The 22,368-nt window shown below is 38.9% G+C and overlaps 1 protein-coding gene across 3 annotated transcripts in view; it reads right to left on the bottom strand.

Moving 5' to 3' along the window:
- Nucleotides 1–22,368, bottom strand: part of LOC133527709 (zinc finger protein 608-like) — a 147,529-nt gene that overhangs the window by 74,098 nt on the left and 51,063 nt on the right. For all 3 annotated transcript variants that reach the window (XM_061864849.1, XM_061864847.1, XM_061864848.1), the window contains exon 3: nucleotides 12,408–13,205. In XM_061864849.1, coding sequence (XP_061720833.1) covers nucleotides 12,408–13,145 — 738 coding nt within the window. In that variant the 5' untranslated portion in view covers nucleotides 13,146–13,205. The remainder of the gene's footprint in view (nucleotides 1–12,407; nucleotides 13,206–22,368) is intronic.

Here is a 22,368-nt window from a genome sequence, read left to right as displayed (position 1 = left end):
AATATGGTGTTTTTATTAAATTTTAAACATTTATTTCATTAATTAATAATTACGAATGAAGACTCGTAGGGTGTTTTGGAACGATGCGGTCTGACTTATTTCGGGGGTCTATTATAAACCGTCAATATACCGTTGAATTACGTATGCACTTTTTTTGTCTCTTTCTTTTTGCTAATGACGTGAAAGGGATAAAGACAATAGAATCCAAATATTTCGAACTTGTATTAAGCCCCGCACGTTGAATGACATTCGAATCTAAAGGTCACTTGAATGTTATTTTGTCTCACTCGGTGAGCAAAATGCGATTTTGCTCACTGTTTTTAAGCAGTAAATTACCCTTGTTCGAGCTGCTGACGTGAAAAATTAATACCACAATAATTGCTACTTTATTACAACTATGTACTTACTTGCTTTTATTTATTTGGGTGCCTCAAGTGGGTGAGATTAGTAGGAAGGTGTTTGCTGCTGTTGGTTCTCTTAGAAGACTACGTAATCTCTTACCAATCGCCAACAAAATTGTGCTCAATCTCTTCTCCTTCCGATCCTTGATTACGCCGACATATCCTATCTTGATCACACTGAAGAGCAACTAAATAAGCTTGAGCGAATTCAAAATCTCTGTATTCGGTTTATACTTTATATTTGGGTTGCGTAAATTTGACCACGTTTCTCATTTTCGCATGCAACTCAAATGGCTCCCAATCCGGTATTTTTTTTTATACTACGTCGGTGGCAAACAAGCATACGGCCCGCCTGATGGTAAGCAGTCTCCGTAGCCTATGTACGCCTGCAACTCCAGAGGAGTTACATGCGCGTTGCCGACCGTAACCCCGCCCCCCCTCGTTGAGCTCTGGCAACCTTACTCACCGACAGGAACACAACACTATGAGTAGGGTCTAGTGTTATTTGGCTGCTGTTTTCTGTAAGGTGGAGGTACTTCCCCAGTTGGGCTCTGCTTTAGATCTGGAATGACATCCACTGGCTGTGCCCTACCACACAAAGCGAGATGAAATTCACAATGCCCATACCTCTCTTTTGGACGTAGTTTAAGGACGTACCCGGGTCCGGTATCGTCGTAACCTTTATATTCTCTGTCTTTTTTATAGTGTACTCTTTAATCAAAGAACGCTGCTATTATTTTAATTCTAGTAGATCTCACAAAATTTGCTTCTTTCTGTCCCTCCTTCCTCCTCAAAATTTTATAATTATTCTTTCACTTTTCGGGCTGTTCGCCTGTGGAACTCTCTCCCTATCGAATTAAGACGCGCTCAATCCCTAGCTATTTTCAAATCCCATCTTAAAGACGATTATCTGTCCATACCTTAGTGTCTGTCGTGTTACTGGCAATCAAACTTGGCTACAATTTATAGTATTGTAATAGTACATTACGATACAAGTGAGAAAAATAGGAAATTCGAAACGAGTAGCGATATAATAAAAACACCTTTACTTTACACTTTACCTATTCGCACATGTATCGTACAACGTTTTACAGTACATTTACACAGTACAGGCCCGTTAAATGTTCGACACAGTAACGTAATATGCTAATTTTCGCAATAGTGCGGTAAAGTAGCACCATATGTACTGTAAACATATATATGTCTGTATTATATATGTATGTATACATGTATGCTGTATATGTAAGTAGTTTGTGTAATGCTGTATATGCTTCCTTACGAATTAGATAATGTGTCAAAAAGAGATGTTTATATGTACATATTTTATTTTATTTTTTATAGTAGTTTGTACATATAAGTATTGTTATATTGTTGGAGATTTAGTACTTATAAGTTTTTTTCTTTAGAGCTATGTAGTTTCCAATCTAGTTTTTTTGCACCTCCTAAATAGTTAAATTAATATTATCAATTCTCTGCTACCTAAAGGTTGGCTGATAGAGATTGCTCTTTACCGATAAGATCGCCTGTTGTCACCTCTGTCTTCATGTATTATGTATGTCTCTCTATAAATGTTATTTTGAGGTTGTGCAATAAAGAGGATTTGCATTGTTTTGTACTTTAAATCGCTGCTTCATACAGTAGATTTGACTATGCATTATGCTATTACTAGTACGGTCAAATTAACTCAAATTTCACTAAAGTCAGGAACTAATTCTAAGGACTAATAAAATCACTACGGATTGTTTTGTATGGGCTAAAAATCGAACTTTATACAATCGTTACTAAATTCACCCCCCCGGAAAGGGGTGAAATCGGCTGAAAATAATGTAATGGTTATAACTAAGAAGAGAAAAAAGGTGTACTCGGTGCAATTTGGCGTACGTTTTACAACACTTATACCTAAATTCGCACGTGTTATTTATGTTAATTTAAGCTACGGAACAGGTAAAAAAAAAAACAACATACAAAAAAATCTGTTTTGGCCATTGCGGGTCTGGGGAAAGTAATGTACTCGGTGCAAATTGAGTAAATAATTAGAAAAAATATCTAAATCCAATGTCAAATTCGCACCAGGGTGCGACACCTGGAAAGTAGTTTTTCATGATTTACTGTCGCTGTACTTCGGGGGAAATTTTAATACTATTGGAAATTGATGCAATCATATTCATTTGATTTTGTTTACATTCGCACCCCATAAAAAATTGGCATTTTTATACGGAACATGCAGTTTTGTAATCAAGTACCAAAAACGTAGAGCAATAAATACACAGAAGCGACAAGCGCGTGATTAGTGGCAAGAGAAGGAACGCGCGTAGATGCACCGACGAAGCACGGCTCTTGAGGCACGAGTAGTGGCATGTACTGCAAAAATAGTAGGGTTTCTTAGTATGCAGACAGACAGTCAACAAATTAAATACAGGTACGCTCAATGTTTGTTAAATTCGAAAAATCGTGTTTTTCCATATACTTACGAAAACGTTAGACTACTTAGTTCACTCAATGATTGTTTAAAACAATAGTTCCGTTTTAATGCCAGAAGAAAGATTTGTGCTCGTTGCCCGTCAAAAGTGTCAAACAAACTGTCTCGGAACAATCGCTGCGCGTAGCGTTTGAGATCCGGATATCCGTCAACTATAAGATCCGGATCTAGCGGGTCATAAGATCCGGATATTACGGGTCCGTTAAATATGGTTATTGACCTATAACCGAAACAATTTTCTAATGAAATTTATCAATAATTTCATACCATTTTGTCATTTAAATATAGTATTTTCATATATTTAATCAATTCAAACACTAACATCACATCAATTTTGATAGGTAACTTTATACAATGAATGCGAATGTTGCTTAATGCAAACATTACATCATTGGATATCCTGATGACTTGGGGCTATAGGCTCAAAACAAAAGCGACCTGGAGGCCAAGGCTAGGATAGTAGAGTAGGAAGGAGAGAAAATTGGTCTGATAATCAACCACTAGAATATCTCCAAATGAATAGGGCTAAGATGGTCGGCTTTGTCATGAAGGGCATAGTGACAAGTGATAAAAATAGAACCATGCTGCCACCGCAGATCAAAAAGAAAAGACCTACCTAAAGTAATCGGGAAGAGGAGATAGATGTTCGAATCCAAAATGCCCTAAGATGCTCAGCAGCGCTTCGCCGAGTTCTAGTGTCCAAGCTGATCAGTAGACTGTCCATGATTCAAGTCTATAAGACAATAATTAGATTTTGATGAATGGCAGTAGTGACACAAATAGGTAATGTAAATACTGCGAGGAGGATCTTGTTTAGGAAAAACCAGAGCGATCGAGTATATTCCGTCAACAGGATGCTCTCCCACAGCATATAAAAAGGGCTTAACAGGCCCACATTGGGACCAATTTACCTGAATAGCGACCCACAAATGCTAGATTCTTGCAACTAGGCTTGGCGAAAGAAAAATGATGGACCAGCGTACACCTCTGCAAGGAGCTATTGTCTTGCAAGTGCAAAGAACGCTGTACAGGGTGTGGGTGAGTAAAACACGGATTTAAATACACTATGCTTTGCGCATGCGAAGGTGCATGCTCTGGGACAAAATAATACGTAAAAAAATAAATATTTTTGTTTAATTAGTGTGTAACTTTAATTAGCTAGATCCGGAGTAAATTACAATAAAACGATCTCAGTATTCTTAATTTTGATAATAATACTTTAATCGAAAATATTACTTTACTATAAATATCGTTCAGCAAGTTACCTTTACTTAAACATCATTTGCCTTGCAAATTGTATTGAAACAGCCATCCGACTCGTGGTGGTGTCATCCGGTATGGAACAAAAATAGTGTAATTTGCTTGTTTATAAACCGATTTTCAAATTTTTTATGGAATTTTATAGCTTATTAATGTAGCATTCATATCTTGATACAATGTTTTCCTGTAAAGTTGCTAGTAAAGTTGATGAAAACAAAAAACGGATTTTTTTCGGGAAAATTTAAATAAAACTTAAAATTTCTCGCAAACTATGGTATTTACAAGGTCAAATGTATAAACGATATTGTAGCGCATTTAATTTTGCTTTTTATGACACAACCCCACACAAGCTTACATGTGATATACTTGCTGTGGTATACGCAATATTCTGAACATGGCACCGGCCATTTTGATGACGTCATAACTGGTGACTTAACCACGTTAGAAACTGTCTCCCGATGGTTTTTAAGTCAGAATAACATGCTTAACAACATACTAAAATAATTATGATGCTGGTTTCATCAAATGCACCTTTTGGGCCCTATATGACCCTAAGGGAAGCGACTTCATACCTACTCGTATAACATTTTTTTATACAATCAAACACATTTGAATAAGTAGTCGATAAAGCGGTCAAACACCGATAGATTATTAATATGTTGTAACAAGACATCACTATTTTTGATCTCACATAGACAATTTACGCACAAACTTGCATTTCATTTTTGGTCGCACTTTTGAAGTTTGACAGTCGTTCTTGATATCCTATTTCTATGTATCCGGATCCGAAAAATTGTCGGATATTGCAAACCAGCTGCGCGCTGCGCTATCTCCCCGCCCCGCGCGCCCCGCGCGCCCCGCGCCGCATGCTGCCAACCACCTTCGCTTGCAGTTCGTTGCGATTAATTCTATTTACTTTTTGACAAACTTCCGGTAAAAAAAATCTATTTTTTATTTAGTGCAAATGTAGTGTCTTTAGATAAGTACCGTTTTTAAAATTTTCACGTCTCTCTTAATTTCCCCCGAAGCACAATGTACAAAATAATTAACAATACATGTTCCATAATTTGCCCAGGCGTGCAAAGTTAACTGAATGTTTATAATGCTTTAAAAAGCTTAACTTGAGATTGCACCAACCGACTGACTTATCCTCGAGCCGCAATCGAAAAAAAATTTTTTTTTTAGGGTATCATACATTGCACATCTTTTTAATTAAGATATACTATGCACCAAGGTGTTCTCTATACACTACTTAGCTTGAACCTAATAGCTTTTAATTTACTCCAAAATTACGGCACTTTATAGTTTATACCTAAAATTTAACGGTCTTCCGTACATAATAGAAATGGTGCAACTCGGGGGAAACAATCTAGTTGCGCCATCTAACAAATCCAAAAAAAGCACGACTACACGACTTACTTCCATACTTTTCCTTAACTTGACTATACTATTACGAGGTCCTGCAACGAAGGTGTTTGGGGTGTTCCACGTCTTAGCAAGTTCTGGTATTTTCCTTGTTGTTTGTTGTTGTATTTTTGTTGTTGTTGTGTTGGTTGTTTGTTGTTGTTGGGTGTTTTATGCATGTAACTGCGTCGAAATATCGGGAGCTCAAAAACAATATAAAAGGTAATCACGGTTTATATCCCGGTCGATTTAAGTCTAGTGAAACTAACCGTGAATCATTCAAAACTGTAATTAAATATCAGACTACCTAGCATGACTTGTCAAGTCAGTCCGATACAGTCGACAAAAATTTGGACACGAACTTATCTACTAGGGGCGCAACGCCCGAAAGTGGCTGCATGATCCACAAAGACACATACAGCCAAATCGATATGGGCCCACCCGACCCATTCAGGGGATGAATTTTAATTATTCACAGAGGGACAACTGCGTGCCATCTTTAACAAACAAATTACATACGCGCACCCAATAACGCGAAACAGCTTCTGGGCCACCGAGCTTTCAATTATAAGTTGGCGGGATAAGCGACGCGGGTCGGGTTGTAATTACCCCCGACCGATGTCTGACTGCCTGGTACTCGCTCCACCGGAATTCACTAATTAGTTCGACTATGTCGTAATTATGAGCTCAGTGAAATCGTTAACGTATTTAAAGCTCGTGTTTAACAAACATTCACGATGATGAATAGCCTGATCTACTGAATAAAATCTCTGCATGTTCTTGTTCGTGCATAATTGTCTTTCATTATTAATGGACTGCGTATTAATTATTACTGACGGCTCAACATGATATACAAACGTGTTTAATGGATATCAGGTTTTATGTGAATCATGAGTTAAAACTAAGTTTTTGATGCCATAATAAAAAAAACGTTAATTCAAAGAAACACTTATTCCCGTTTCCTGTATAAAGTAAAATAAGGATAATAGTCTGTAAGCAGAGCACTAAGACTATTGCAGAACATCAAACAACGAAAGTTTACTATTTCAGTAAAAACAAAACTGGATAAACGACGCGGCAGGCGTCGAACAAGGCATCTAAGACTGCGATCCCAATCATCTGCCCTAAATGCCAACACAAAGTAAGAAAGTAGGGAACGTATAAAACGTCAAAGAGATTGAATATCGATTGTCGAGTCGACAGCAATCTCGGTGGAGCGAGGGGGAGGTAGGACACTTCCGACCGCCCGCGAGAATTTATGTTATTGGCACCGCTGGCCGCCGATACGGGACCCTCGCGTGTAATTGTTAGTTGGAACACAGGATATTGGGGAATTAAACGAGTACGGTGATTGATTAAGCGGCGATAACGATTATACGCGCGCGACCCCGAATGAGATATCGAGATGAAACAGGGAGATACCTCGAATCAATTTACAGAGCCTCGCGTTAAAAAGAAAGTAAATCGACGCGAGCGTGCGAGCTCGGAAATAAAAACATGGCGCGGCGGCAGTCGCCCGTTTACAGATTAAGCCGAAAGATCAACAAATATATTTTAATCCGACCCAACAGCGCTCTCGCATTTCCGGCGGCAAAAACTCGCTCCACGACACATGGGCGAGAAAAAACCCCGAGTTATTATCTTAAGTCGAACCCAACAGAACCCATTAGTAAACAACACGGGCACAAAAGAGGGCGAAATAGCGGGTTATAAAAAAATGTAACAAAAAATCGGCTTTTGATCCTCGGCTCCCCTATATTGTATTTGTGAAGGTTTTATTAGTCGGCGAACTGGTCCAGCGACTCCATTTGAGCTGAGTGCGGCGTGCCGTATTACGCCGTCGTTTTTTCACTGCCACTTCCAAAGCGTACGTACAAGGTACATGTACGTTTTGCGCAACATGATCGTGTTTAGATAGAGTTGTCCTCGCTTACATCGGTTCCTATTAGTCGCTTCATCGTTTTATTGTCGCAGAATCTCAATGGAAATAACTACATAAAGCCAAGTCAGTTACGTAAGGGCTCAGAGTTTATCGTCGAGGTTTATAGCAAATCTTAACATCACAGATGTAATTTGGTCGCTCGGAAGCTCATAATAACAGTCGTTCCCCCTTTATAAATTCCGAATTACTGAGACAAATCTGCTCCCCACATTTCCCTCAAGCAAAACTTTCCACTCGAACAAAGAGCCCAGGTACACGCCAGCTGCGGATTATGCCTCCGCCGACAAAACAACCGACGAGTCGAGCGACTAGTCGAACTCCACTCCGGTCCGCCAGCCGCAAACACACCCCGTGTAACTTAAATGGGTTTATGACAACTCAGATACGCAACGTTTTATTCAGAACACCAATGTTATTTTTCAGAAGACATAGATTATTATAAAAATGAGAGTTTATAACAAACATCTGTCAGCGACCAAACATTTTCAATCTGACAGCGGACGAAATCACAAAACCGTTAAACAAACAGTAAATAGACTAATTCAAGCTGAAAGGTTAAAACAATTGAACGCAGATGGTATCTAATTAATGTTAAATCGATTTAACATGGAGGAGTTGATATTTATAACAGTTTCAGTTTATGACATAATGAATGAGAACGTAACAAACCGCAGCGAAGTAATGCGAAGCGGAAATAATAACGGCATTTGTTAGAGCGGCTGTCGGCGGCGCCGCGGGCCGCGGCCCCACATCCTAATTACGCCAATAATAATTACACAGTAGTCGCCAGCTGCTGCCTCCGCTACTATCCGCGCTCCTCACTGCCTCTGCGCTCTGCTACCAAATGACCCTGTTAAAAGATTATCCTTGATTTAAACTATACAAAAGTTACCAAAGAAATAAAGCCACAAACAACGAGAATAAAATAGACTGTGTCGGAATGAAGTAAGACCAATTCTGAATAATAAATGAACCAAACATATTTTTATTCATAAAAGCAGAAACTCGTATCAAAAAGGCAAGTAGTAGGCACTTTTGTTGTGTAAAGCCAATTAGGTACACAGTCACTTTCGTAAATAAATAATGCCATTTTAAAATTGTATTATAGGTTTAGGCAAACATACCATAAAAATTTAATTAAGGATTGAAACTCTCATATTCAAGTTATTATTTAATTTATCTGAAACATGATTCGATTTATTTGAAGAGATAGATTTTTTGTTCGCTAACATTGTCGTGTAACTCGTGAGGATAGGGGCTAAAATAATTACCAGACATGCACAACAATAATTATAAGCGTTACAAGCCAGAGGGGCGATTTGATATCGTCAATCAATTATTTCAAGTACATTTCACGAAGTTCCCGTTCAATAGTCACAAGGCTTTGTTTGACTAAAGCAATAACGTTTTTACGAAATGAATGATGATACGCCAGAGAGCCAGGTAACGCGATACGTCCGTTCCGGCGAATAAATAAACTCGTTGAAGCGAAAAATTCATCAGAATTTATCATTCATGATGGCGTTGGTTTATGCAATAACATTTCAAATTTCCGATACATTTCCCCGGCGTGGCAATCAGCGAATATCGCTTTGGATATGCGTAATGACAAATTAAATAATGAAGATGGAATTGTGAGCTCGTTGTACGCTTCATTAAAACCGTGTTCCGTTATACAACTATTTGCTGATTCGGAATGCCAAGCGCTACTCGATTGGATTTCCTGATCATGTTTTAAATTGCGAATTCAGTAAGGGTATGGTTGAATGGTTCGAGGAAGTCGTGCTCGGCGCTCGGCGGCGGCGGGTCTCGACTCTCGAGTCTCCGCTGAGTGCCGACCGCTGAACAGCAGCCAATCAACATGTAAATTTATTCAGAGCGATCAGTGTAATCGCCAGCGCTGTTAACCTCATTCGCGACACGCCGGACACTGCGATACCGATCTTATTAATATACTGCGATAACATGTGTAATTATGCAGTATTATATAAATTGATAGATAGATCAAATTGTTTAATTAAGCGCTATAGATTAATTCGTTAATTAGCCCGTTCAAGCTGCGATTAGGATTAAAGGACCCGCCGTACCATATTACGCAGTTAATAGACGACATGATTCCATTTCAAATTTAATATAAAGGAACTTTTAAGGATCAACTCGACAAAAATCAAAGTATTTTTTGTTATCCATCCCTCAGCTTCAATAGCCATATTAGCGACGTGGGGAATTTAAACTCATTTTATTGACGAGGGTCCGCCCCTTATTTGAAACTCGCTCGTTATAATAGTGTATTATCCGATAGATTAAGCATTAGTGCGATTGACAATAGTCACGAGTTTATATATTTCGTGTGAGGGAGGTCAGTCGGTAATGATGGAGGAGTCTCGACGCCGGAAGCAATACTGATCAAAGAAGGAACAAAGGAAATAATCAATCGCAGCTGCGAAAAGGGTTGTTAAGGTCCGAAATGCACAGTCACGTCACGGAGGGCGTCAAGGGCTCAAATTGATATCTCGTCTTAATTATCACGCTTCGCACAAACTTTTCCAGTTAGGGTAGCGAACGTTAAATTGATTTTACAAGAACTTTAGAAATTTTTAGAGCCCTTGACAGTGATTAATGAAAGGAATTTCGGAGATGTGTTCTGTTCTCTCCCCTCGCCGCGGGCGAATACTTAATGACTAGAAAAGCAAAGGGAGGCGCCCTTTTCTTACATTGTGCGGTTTTGGCAAATATATGATTCGCCTTCATACGCGACGTAATTTAATGCTGTCGTAAAATATTGTGGTAGCGTGACTGCTTATATTACTATAGCAGCTGTTGCACTACGCGATAAGATGGCGAACACGTCACAAGGCATAATTTGATGCGATTAAAAAAACGTGATGACTTGATGAGATCATGAGCGCGGGCTTAGTTTGCATGAACCTTTGGCAATACCTCGCTCACGTCGACTTGATTAATGATGTGCATCGTGCAATAAATATACATTTGTTGCAAGACGCTATTGCATGCAGGTGCTCGATGATTGAGCCGCAAGAAGCTCCTGGGCCGCATTATGCCGTGTTCAATACTATTACGTAACCCAGCGAGCGGGAATAGTTAGCGAGCATCCAATAATAGGTGCTATGTTTGAAGTAGGCATTCATGCAATTTTGCAGACGTCTACCTAAGTGAACCACCGTAAGCATCGTTTGTGTGCCAATGCCAACTATCGTGCTCTACCGAGCACATTCCTTAACTTTGAGGTCGAGCCTAATAATTAGACTCTAATTCTTATCTTTTCCGGTGTGCTTTAAAACTTATTGCAAATGGCATTTTATGAGTGTATTTTGCAATCACTTCGTTGAATTCAGATGCGTGTCGAGAAATCTTAAAAACGGGAATGTGTTCATGTTTTGTCCATTACTGGAAAATTCTGATTACATTGTCAACACTGCACCGATATTATTCGGTAAACTCGCATACACTTGGTTTTTAGTTTTAGACAATTCTCACAGCCTCAACCTATTTGAACGTGCCTGTGTGCAATTTCCTATCGTATCTGGCAGCATCTGTAGCCTTATTTGCCACAGCCGCCGCAATCACATTAATTTGCGGAGTGCAGTAGGTATTGTGAGATTGTGACCAGGAGCACAGCGGACGGGAGGAGGCTGGGGTGAATTAATGAACCTATGCGGCACCGACAGACGCGGATTACTCCCAACGTTTGCACTCAATCACGCGCGCAAACAGCCCTAAACCCGAACAATTAAATAGACTACGAAACAATCGGCCCTGAGGAGGGCAATCGGCAATTAGAGCGAGATTACACGGACTACCAATTAGAGATTATGCTATTGAATTTCGACCCAAATACGAAGTAGGTATCTCACCTAATTAATTACAATAGGACTAATGCAATCCAATAAGTATATCTTATTATAAATGATCGTCCTATTGATTCGCCAATTTTTGATTTGTCAGTTTTTCTTTATCTGCGAATCTATAATCTGCTAAACGTTAATTTGCATAGTTACAGTCAAAAGATTTCATTAGTGACCCATTTCGTACCTTGTCACAGTCACAATAGTATTTTGTCAGAGTATCTTTGTCTGCGAATCGATAATCTGCTAAACGTTTATTGGCATAGGCCAAAAAATTGAATTTGTGACCCATTTCGTACCTTGTTACAGTCACAATAGTATTTTGTCAGGATATCTTTGTCTGCGAAACGATAATCTGCTAAACGTTTATTGGCATAGGTCAAAAAATTGAATTTGTGACCCATTTCGTACCTTGTCACAGTGACAATAGTATAAGGTCTCTAGCCACTTTAATGTTGTTTGTCACTGTGACAAGGTACGAAATGGGTCACAAATTAAATGACTGTACGATCTTTGAAAACTGGATTTTATTTACGACGAATACTGTCTGGTCTAAAACATTGTTCGTTTCCACGTACCAAGAAAAAATAAATAATGTCCTTAAACTAAGTACTTGAAGCTGTGGACTGTTAAAAATTTCTCATAGAAGTTTTATTGGCGGTAGAACAACGACGGTAGGCGACGCCAGTTGTTGACGTCAGTCTTGCTGGCACGGTCCTGAAGCTTATTTCTCGAACGGTATTAGAATAATATTGTTACATAGTCCACGAACTGTCATCGTATGGGTTACCATGGAAACACACTAATAATATTAGACTAATCGAACCGTATTAGACTAATATTATTAGTCCACGAACTGTCAAATCATATTAGTTACCATGGCAACACACTTATAATATTAGTCTGATACCGTTCAAGAAATGAGCCCCTGGTAGCAATAACAGCTACTTGCGTAGTCCACTAATAAAAAAAACGACAGCAAATCTGGCGCCAGTAACGGTCATCTTCTAAATCAGTTCTAAGGAAGCCGAGGGCAAGACCAAAAATGCACTCACCTTAGGTTCAGTTTTAATTTTCTTGGCCGGTGGTTGTGAACTCGGGGCTTCTTGCCGTGAGTCGTCTGGTTCAGGTTTGATAGGTATCGTTGGCCCGTGGGGCGCATGAGGTGTGTGGGGTGTGTGGGGCGTGTGGGGCGCCGGCGCGGGCGACGGCGGGGGCTGCGCAGGCGTGGGCGCGGGAGGGACAGGGACGGGCGCGGGCGCCGCTGCGGGCTTGGGCTCGAGCCGCGGCGCGGGTGAGGGTCGGGGCTCGGGCGCTGCGAGCGGTGGGGCCAGCGGCGCTGGCGGCGGCGCGGGAGGTCCTGGCGCGTTGGGCGCGACGGGCCGAGCCACACCGTTCACGTCGTGCGGGTGGTGGTGCTTGTCGCGCGTCTTATCTCTACGGTGGCCGCCGGAGCCGCGCTTGGCGGCGGCGGGCGGGGCGGCGGCGGCGCCCTGGGTCTTGGGCTCGCCGTTCATCTCGTTTGACTTGACGATCTCGTGCTTGGCCTCCGAGCTCTTGGTTCCCGGCTTGGTGCGCTTGATCTTCATCTTGAGCGCCGTGCGCTGCGCGTCCGGCTCGGCGCGGGCCGCCATGCCGCCCGCCTCGTCAGTTTTCTCTATGTCGGCATCGAGGTCAATGATGAGATCTCCGATGCCTATGTCCCACTCGTTGTCATCGTACTCGAAGTTGGTCGCGTGGGGCGCGGGGCGAGCTCCGCCGGCCGGCGCGCCCTCCCTCATTGACGCAGCCATGCGCGCCGACTCGCCGCGCCCGCCCCCTCGCGCCCCGCACACGACAACACCATTGTAGCCCTGCAACAACAATGCATGTTAACACCACCACTTGACAAAGGCTAAGATAAAGCCAAATAACTTGCTCCCCCCAATAGCCGCCAGAGAACGTTTAATTGGCGGTTTCATACAGGCGGTTGCACTCAAGGGCTAGTAGGTCGAAGTTTCTACCCGTTCCCTCAGGGGTTCCACAGGGCTCTCACCTGCGGCCTTTTCTATTTCTCTTATATGTAAATGATATTGATACTATTTTTCAGTCTTCATCCCACATACTTTATGCAGACGACACAAAAATATATAAGACTATTAGGAATTATGATGATTGTGTTGCGTTACAATCCGATTTGTCACAATTTGAGGACTATTATCAGCGAAATCATTTAATTCTAAACGCTGACAAATGCTACACTATCACATTTTCCCGTGAACATAATCATACAACTTTTGATTATAAATTCATTCATTAATACATTCCACGACTCTTCTCTTTCCGCACAGACTCTAGCAGTGTCTCACGGCTCACGGGTGTCGTCGATCCAAGATTTAGGGATTACTTTGGACGCTAAACTCTCCTTTGTTAAACATATAGATAATATTGTGGCGAGAGCATATGAAAAATTAGGAATGATTTTGCGTTTCAGTAAACCATTCAAAAGTACATTCACGTTAAAAGTTTTGTATTACTCTTTCGTCCGTAGTATTTTGGAGTTTGGCACTGTTGTTTGGAGCCCACATTTTGGCATTCGTAAGTCTCGACTTGAAAGGATTCAGATTTTTTTTTTGTAAGTCCCTTGATTATAGAACCGGCCGCTATAACTGTGTATATTTATCGTCAGCAGCTAGACATAGTCTCCCTCCGTTGGAGAAAAGAAGAGCAAATCTAGTGGTTTATTTATTTATTTATATAAAATTTATTGCACAAAATATATACAACAATGTACAAATGGCGGACTTAATGCCAAATGGCATTCTCTACCAATCAACCATAGGGCCAAACAGAAAGACTTACAATTAAAAAAAAATATTGGTTTAATTTTTATTTAAAATTATTAGAAATCACATAGATTGTAACCTATTATTAGATAGCGTTTCCTTCAAAATTTATCGGTTCCACTCACGTTCTAAACCTACATTTTCTATTTCCTCCTGTGGCACACAGTACGCTAAAAATTATTTCCTTAGGCGCACTTGTAATTTGTATAATGAATCTCTTAACGATATAGATATTTTTGTTCATAGTTTGTCCGTGTTCAAGAACAAAGTTCGGCAAATTTTGTTTTCTAGAAATTGATCAATTGGTTCCAGTCATCATTTTCATAGTTTTGTATGTTTTCTTACTTTACGTGCGTGTAGTACACAACTAAACCGGTAATTTATAATTGCGTAATTTACATTTCTATGTAATAGTTTTCTTAGTAACGTAGGAAGCTTTAGGCCTATTTTTAGTTCATTTATTTTAGACTTATTTGTAAAAGGCTGTTTGTTTTCTAAATAATTAACAAAAAATATATATATGAAATGCTCCAAACGGCGCTTAAGTAAATGTCATAGGGTACCTTATTTCAAAAGGAGGGAAGAGGGAATGAAATCTAAAAGTGCTCGTGCTTCTACTCATTATACTATAGGATTACACACTGCATACTAAAAGGTACAAATATTGGCAGAAAAATATAGGAGCTTCAAGGGAACTTCAAATTCGGTCCAAACCATTTTACAAACCCACGCAATAATCAGATACATGCACTAAAGCAATACTATTATAATTTTATTTTTCTGCTTTCTCCTAGCCTAGTAATCCTAGTGTAAACTTAACCGCATGGCTTTATGGTCGTCTCCTACACAATAAGTTATTTTTCGCAATACTCGTGCAAACTAAAGTCCATAATGCCTGTGCAATAGCCATTGATGTTAAAGTTTACAGAAAGCAGTAAAATTATTAAATAAACATGTTCCTTTTAAATTAGTCCTTTATAGAAATTTCATATCACACGAAGTTATAACCAATACTAAGAGGCAATAATCGTAAAAGAGTCATAAAAGTGTGATAAGCTCGGGGCGCTCCACCTAGACCGCGCTAGGTGACGCTGTGCTACACAGAGCGAATGAGGTTTTGCGTTTTATTTAATCATTTTCTTTCCATTTAATTCCACACTATCTCCTCCTACCCCCATTTTCCCTAGTACAGAATGATTTCCGGGATAACAGCACTAAGCCAAGCCACATGTAAATCAAGATCGGCTGCTTTGCAGTAACAAACACCGATCAATCATATAGAATAACCCACTTATTTATAAAACTTAGCAATCTCTTATAAACTCTCTGTTAAGTTTGTCTCTTTCTAACAAACAGAAATGTCAAAATGATGGGTAGGGACAAGCAATTGGACCCGGATATGTCCTTAAACTACGTCCAAAAGAGAGGTATGGGCATTGTGAATATCATCTTGCTTTGTGTGGTAGCCTGGTAGGGCACAGCACAGCGGATTCCATTCCAGATCAAGGGCAGAGCCCAACTGGGGAAGTACCTCAGCCTTACAGAAAACCGCAGCCAAATAACACTAGACCCTACATAGTGTTGTGTTCCTTTTAATATGAACAGTTTTTTGCCTATTATTAACATAGCGTTAACAATCCAGCCACTATTTGAGGGATGTCGTGACCGTAAAAGAGTCGTAAAAAGCGTGGATAAGCTCAGCTCAGGTACGTGCTATAAAGTACTACGACGCAAAGCTAATGTACGATAGATGACGCTAAACTGCAGTAGAGCTAATAAATGCAGTTTCCAGTAAGTAACAGCCATATTATTGATATTCCATTAAAGCCCGTCACAGACGTAGCGATAATACTTATACCAACATTACCAACAGATATCTTATAGCAAGGCATCTTAAGAGGCAAGAATAGCTTTTCAAATTTAACGAAATAGCGGTATTTTTTCTACGAAATTCCATTCCGGAAGAAAACTTTTTCCACTAACTAAATCTTAACAAATCACTTTAATTTTGATGTCGATCGCTTCAGCGTAATATATTTTAGTTTTATAGGTTTCGCTTATTTGAAAAAAATGCAAATTTAGAAACAAAAGGAAAACCTATAAACATACTAAAAAATCATGGAGAATGGAAAATATTTAGAAGTGGAAAAACGTTTTTCTCGTTTTGTATGGACGGTATGGACACACGCCAACGATACCATAATATATATCGCTGTCTATCCAGCACCTACATAGTGTGAGAGGCGAAATATACCAAAATATATCGTAAAATACCGAGATATAAATACCAAAATATATATTAGGTATAGCCTCGTGTGTGGAGTGTGGACTCTGTCAAATGGTACGTAAAATATATCATAAGATGCCTAGCTATATAATACCTTTTGGTATATTATCACTCTTATCTTTATCGCTCCGTCTGTGACGGGCTTTAGAAATTACAAAGTAGACCATCAGGAAATTATTCGTAAAATACACAAGCACAAAGCAAAATTACTCTAAGTGACGATGTCTCTAAACGCTAGGCTGCCTATGGGAGCTAGCAATGAGTCAATAATAATGTTGTCATGTCAGGGTTTTTTCATCATTTCATCAGTATTCTGTTGAGTATTAAATAAGTAAATTAACGTCATGTCAGGATTGTTAGTATGGCAATATGTATATGTGTATGTGTGTGTATTGTATGTACGGTATTGTTGTATAATTGTTAGGATAATAATGGCAATGAAGAAAAATCTCGTTCTAAGCCCGGTGAAAACTGGTTATGATGTAATAATTGTCCTCGTTCGGGTCGTGCTTCATGTGCTGATGTTCTAAAGAACACCAAACATTTTTTTTTTGTAAACTATATTACCCTTAGTATTCTAGTATGCCATCATGTCCATGTTTAAGTGTGTCATTTTACCCATACTTTATGGACAAAATAGTTTTTGTCATTCCTGTATATTTTATTGAATATATCCTCTAATATTGTTCTTATGTATTTGAAAGGCTGTGTTAATGTTAGACAATGAACCAATGATTAGTATTAATAACTGAAACTAATTATAATTATTTTAAATAACGAGGTATGGTTCAATAACTAAACACCCTGTCATTTTGTCCGATAAATACTCGGAAGGTTGTTTTTCAAAGAAGTGCAGCAACATTCACATAAATAAAATATTTTTTTATTTTATTTATTGTTTATAAATCAATGTACTTTATTCCATATATTTATATTATATCAGACTTCAGAACTACAGCTTCATAAAAATACAGCCTTGATCATTAGTCCAAGGTCTTGATGTGAATTGAGGTCATTTCATAGTTTAAAACGAATACGGGACTTAATCGCGTAAACTTACGTTTATTATATGGCCTGACGTGTCGAACGTGACGTTACGCTCGTGGTCACAGGCAGACTGGCGAGGAATTATATCAACATCTTGCTGCGCGGGTTTTGCAAACTACCCGCACTTGATCTTGATTATTCCCTTGTACGCTAGGGTTGTCACTTTGCCTACACACAACACTCACGACATCCGATGGTATGTGTTGAAAAGTTTTTTCACCCTTACATTTGCTAATCACTGGATTCCACGAAGACGAAATTCCCTGTCCCTCATTTTGATTGAAATTTCTGTGTTTTCTTATTTCAATTGCTTCACGTACTTTCCTGCTGTAGTAAAGACGTGCCGTTGAGAGGACTTTGGAATTGTGGAAAGTGACAACCCTAGCGTACAAGTAAATAATCAAGATCAAGTGCGGGTAGTTCGCAAAACATATATAAGATATATTTAATTTTAATTTAATTTAAAACCCGCGCAGCAAGATGTTGATACAATTCCTCGCCAGTCTGCCTGTGACTACGAGCGTAACGTCACGTTCGAAACGTCAGGCCATATAATAAACGTAAGTTTACGCGATTAAGTCCCGTATTCGTTATAAAACTATGAACGAAAATCGTGTTGGTTTAAATCAATATGAGGTCATTTCATTTGACAACTATAATGCAAATTGTATCTGATAAAAAAAACCTCGTACTTTGCTCTACGAACTATAGTGACGTCGCAATTATTTCTTCAATAAAACTTAACTACATCAAACAGATAGATAAAAAATAATTGAGTTGACCTAGTAATTTAATTGAATACCATATTAAAGCTAAAGACCCTGTATGTTGAGGTCAGTTATTCGACGAGTTAAACCTTAATTTGACACGCCATCTCGTTTAATTCATTAATTAGTAATCACTTAAATGACAGATATTTATTATCCAATTTGGTTTTTTAAGTGTGTACGCGATTATGTTTATGACGATGCCATTATATTGTAAGATTTTATTCACGACTTTTATCTAAAACGTTTTACTAAACAACGCACTAAAACATAAATATTTATAACTTTTATTAAATTCTGTCATAATCTTGACTCATTACTTCTGGATGTTATTTTTGTCTGTACAATTAAGATATTTTACAGAGATAAATTACATATTTATTTGGTATTGTTGATTCGTCCTTAACTTTTTTAAATGATTTTATTAACATGCAAATATGTATGTGTAATTTACTGAACAGAACCCACCGTTTTCTTTTCTTCTGAAATCTTCAACTTTTTTCAACGCTACCATAACAGCCCCGTAGAAAGATACGACACACGGAGCGTAAGCGTAAGAGTAAGTAAGGTTAACGAGAGCGCTACTACGAGCACGCAGAAGTTCAAAGAAGTCCGCACACGATGCGTCGTCGTAGCGGAGCGTCATTTCTGCCTACATTTCTGTCGTCATTACAACAGGCGTAAAAATCAAAACTTCTGGCATATTTCATTTAATCAAACCATAAAAAATCTTTTTCATCTTATTAAAATAATTGTAATTTAAAACTCGAACACAGGTTCTTCAATTATTTATTAATTTACAGTACATATGGGGCTACTTTATAGCACTAGTGCGAGAAGTAGCATATTACGTTACTGTGTCGAACATTTAAAGGGCCATATGTACTGTAAAACGTTGTACGATACATGTGCGAATAGGTAATTCGCAACTCGTGTCGATTTAAAACACTCCCTTCGGTCGTGTTTTAATTTATCGCCACTCGTTTCGAATTTCCTATTTTTCGCACTTGTATCGTAATGTACTATTTTATTACAGATCTACTAGAGTTTCGCTTTTTATTCGAATCCCGTGACAGCTAGCTTTTTGGGATGCCACCTTATAAAAACATATCAATCATAAGGTAAAATGATGAAATCTTTACCAATCTGATGAGAAAGTGAGATCGACGATACATCAGCTGAAGACATCTGACGCCAGTGACACCATGATTTCAACGAATGCGATTACACTTTATAAAACGATTACGCTTACGCGACGCGTACGCGACGCTTGGTGCGCGCTCAACACAACTCAACGCGTCTCGTACTCGTAATGTTTTTACGATACGCTTACGCTGACCCCTCGTGTGCTGAGGGTCTAAGAGTTTTTTCAGCTACCAAACTAAAAATATTATATTTAAAGTCTAGTGCATTAGCACATCTTATATAAGTTACGCTCAAAACTGTTACGAATTATGCAATGCGACACCTCATTTAATCAAAACGGATGTCTCCATCATCAGATCAGCTCGATTGTACCATAATATTGCTTTTTCAGTTTGTCACCCGACTTACATATGTAAGCAAATTTTTAGCTCATTCGGATATCGGGAAGTGGTACATGCTAACGGGGCAAGTAAAATAAAAAGCTTGTAAAAATACAACAATCACACCCTCGTTCGTACACACCCTTTCTTCGCCATTCGAAAAAGATGGCGAACTAGTGACGTCCTAGGTACCAGGAACACAGCGCAACAGGGAGATTACAGCGGGCAGTTTATAGCGCGTCGACGCTGGGTTTACGGCGCCCTTTTGATAACTCCTCGTAACTATTTTACGACAGCTCTTATGCCGCGCGCGTTACGGTATGCCTATTCAAACACGGAGTTTATTAGAAAAAATAAGGCTTGAAACGAAATTCGAACACGTTTTAAATCAGATCATCAGACTAACTAATATGTTATATGGTTTATCTACACACATATCATAAACCCTCTATGATGCCTTCAAAATCCGTAAATAATGACCAACATTACAATAAACTGTTTTGTTACAACAAATTTCTTATTTATGATAATGTTGTAATTGCTTCAAAATCGATTTGGTTATGACATTAAAATTTGGAACATCTCTGAAAAAAAAGCAATTCGATTTGATCTCTATTCTAATATCAGTCGAGATGCCTTTTTCGTTCGAAATGAAATCAGTACCCCTAGTGTAAATTTGATCGACATCATAACGTGACGAACGCGTTTGCGTTAAGTCTCATTTTGTATAGGATTTTGAGTTTCCAAAACGTCCCGCTTGGCGCGCTCTTTCTAAATCCAATACAAAATGAGACTAAACGCAAACGCGTACGTCACGTTTCGAAATCGAATTTATTTACACTAGGGGTACTGAATTAAAAAAAAAAACTACGAATGCGTGACATGCGAGTAAAAAGTCTTCATTTACTGCCATTTGACGTACAGGTTATCTTTTAATTTTTAAGTATAAAATGAATATGTTTTGTTGTTTTAAAAGTAACAATAGCAAAAGTTTCGTGTAAAATGAGCGATCAAAATATCATTAATTCACCAATAGCTTATTATTTCTTACAAATAATCACAAAGGATTTATTTATTCCGATAAACTGTGATAACAGCTGGACCGTATTAATTACGACTGCGAACGTGTTACATTTATTTGAACTAATTCCCTTGTCACGACTATGAATACATTTATGTTTCGTTAAAAAACATGGAGGCCGATTCTGGTTTAAAATAGTACATTACGATACAAGTGCGAAAAATAGGAAATTCGAAACGAGTGGCGATAAATTAAAACACGACCGAAGGGAGTGTTTTAAATCGACACGAGTTGCGAATTACCTATTCGCACATGTATCGTACAACGTTTTACAGTACATATGGCCCTTTAAATGTTCGACACAGTAACGTAATATGCTACTTCTCGCACTAGTGCTATAAAGTAGCCCCATATGTACTGTAAACAATTTTTTATAAGTACTTATGGTAGTCATCTTATTTTGATCGAACAGCATTTCACGAGCACCAATAAGTGCGAGCATGAAGCCTCATGAATCGACATCTTTTTGGATTTTGTGAAGACCACTCAGCGTTTTATATCCATGTGACAAAAAAAAACTCCTATATCTATAAAAATCTTTAGGAAATTGGTTTCTACGGGACTATGGGACAAAAGAGGGCCTATACCGTCATACGTACGAATTTATAAGTGCGACAGAGAGGCAACACATCGAACGTGGTTCGCAGTAGGCTCTCAGTAGACAATTTCGTGTGGCACACACAGAATCAAGGTTGTATCAAAATAAAATATGAAAACCATATCAAATTGTTAAAACCAAATCTGCCTCCTGTTTCTCTGTCGTTATAAAACATGATCACATTTGCCAATAAATCCGTTTCCATTAGATACGTTTTAAAGCCGGGATGAATGCGAAATCCGAGAAAGATAGGAAAATCCAGCGAATCCAGCGATATAAATCGTGGATTCCATTACGTCCAGCCGTATGTTTGTCAATAGGCCGGTTGATTGGCCTCCTCCGCTGCGCTGCGAGCCTGGTCGCGGGAGATTTACGAGGCAGCTTGGCGGGATGCCCGCGTGGAAAATTGACCTAGCATCATCATGCACTTCTTATTAACCGTAAGTGCAGTCTTTTGTCATTATCATTATTACTATTATTAGGTAGCAATGAAAAGAAAAATCATGCGAAAGAAAAATTTACCAAACATCCAGTGCCCAAGGCTGTGAAGATGCGAAGCCGCATCATTTGTATTTGCGGCAGATGCCTCATTTCTCATTCAGTTTATCAAACTATGTTAGGATTTAGGATATCTAAACTACCAAGCAATGTGTAATATTAATATAGTAAGAGGTAGGCAAATCAGTAGGTAGTCGGTAGGTATTATCAGTACCCCTAGTGTAATTTTAGTCGATAGCGAAACGTGACGTACGCGTTTGCGTTAAGTCTCATTTTGTATGGGTTATTGAACAGCGCGCCAAGCGGGACGTTTTGGAAAGTCAAAAATCTCATACAAAATGACACTTAACGCAAACGCGTCACGTCACGTTTCGCTGTCGAAAATAT

The sequence above is a fragment of the Cydia pomonella genome, chromosome 18 (genome assembly GCF_033807575.1).
Source record: "Cydia pomonella isolate Wapato2018A chromosome 18, ilCydPomo1, whole genome shotgun sequence".
NCBI lineage: Eukaryota > Metazoa > Arthropoda > Insecta > Lepidoptera > Tortricidae > Cydia > Cydia pomonella.
Note: the sequence above shows the minus strand (reverse complement) of the source record. Positions and strands in the feature narration are given on the sequence as shown.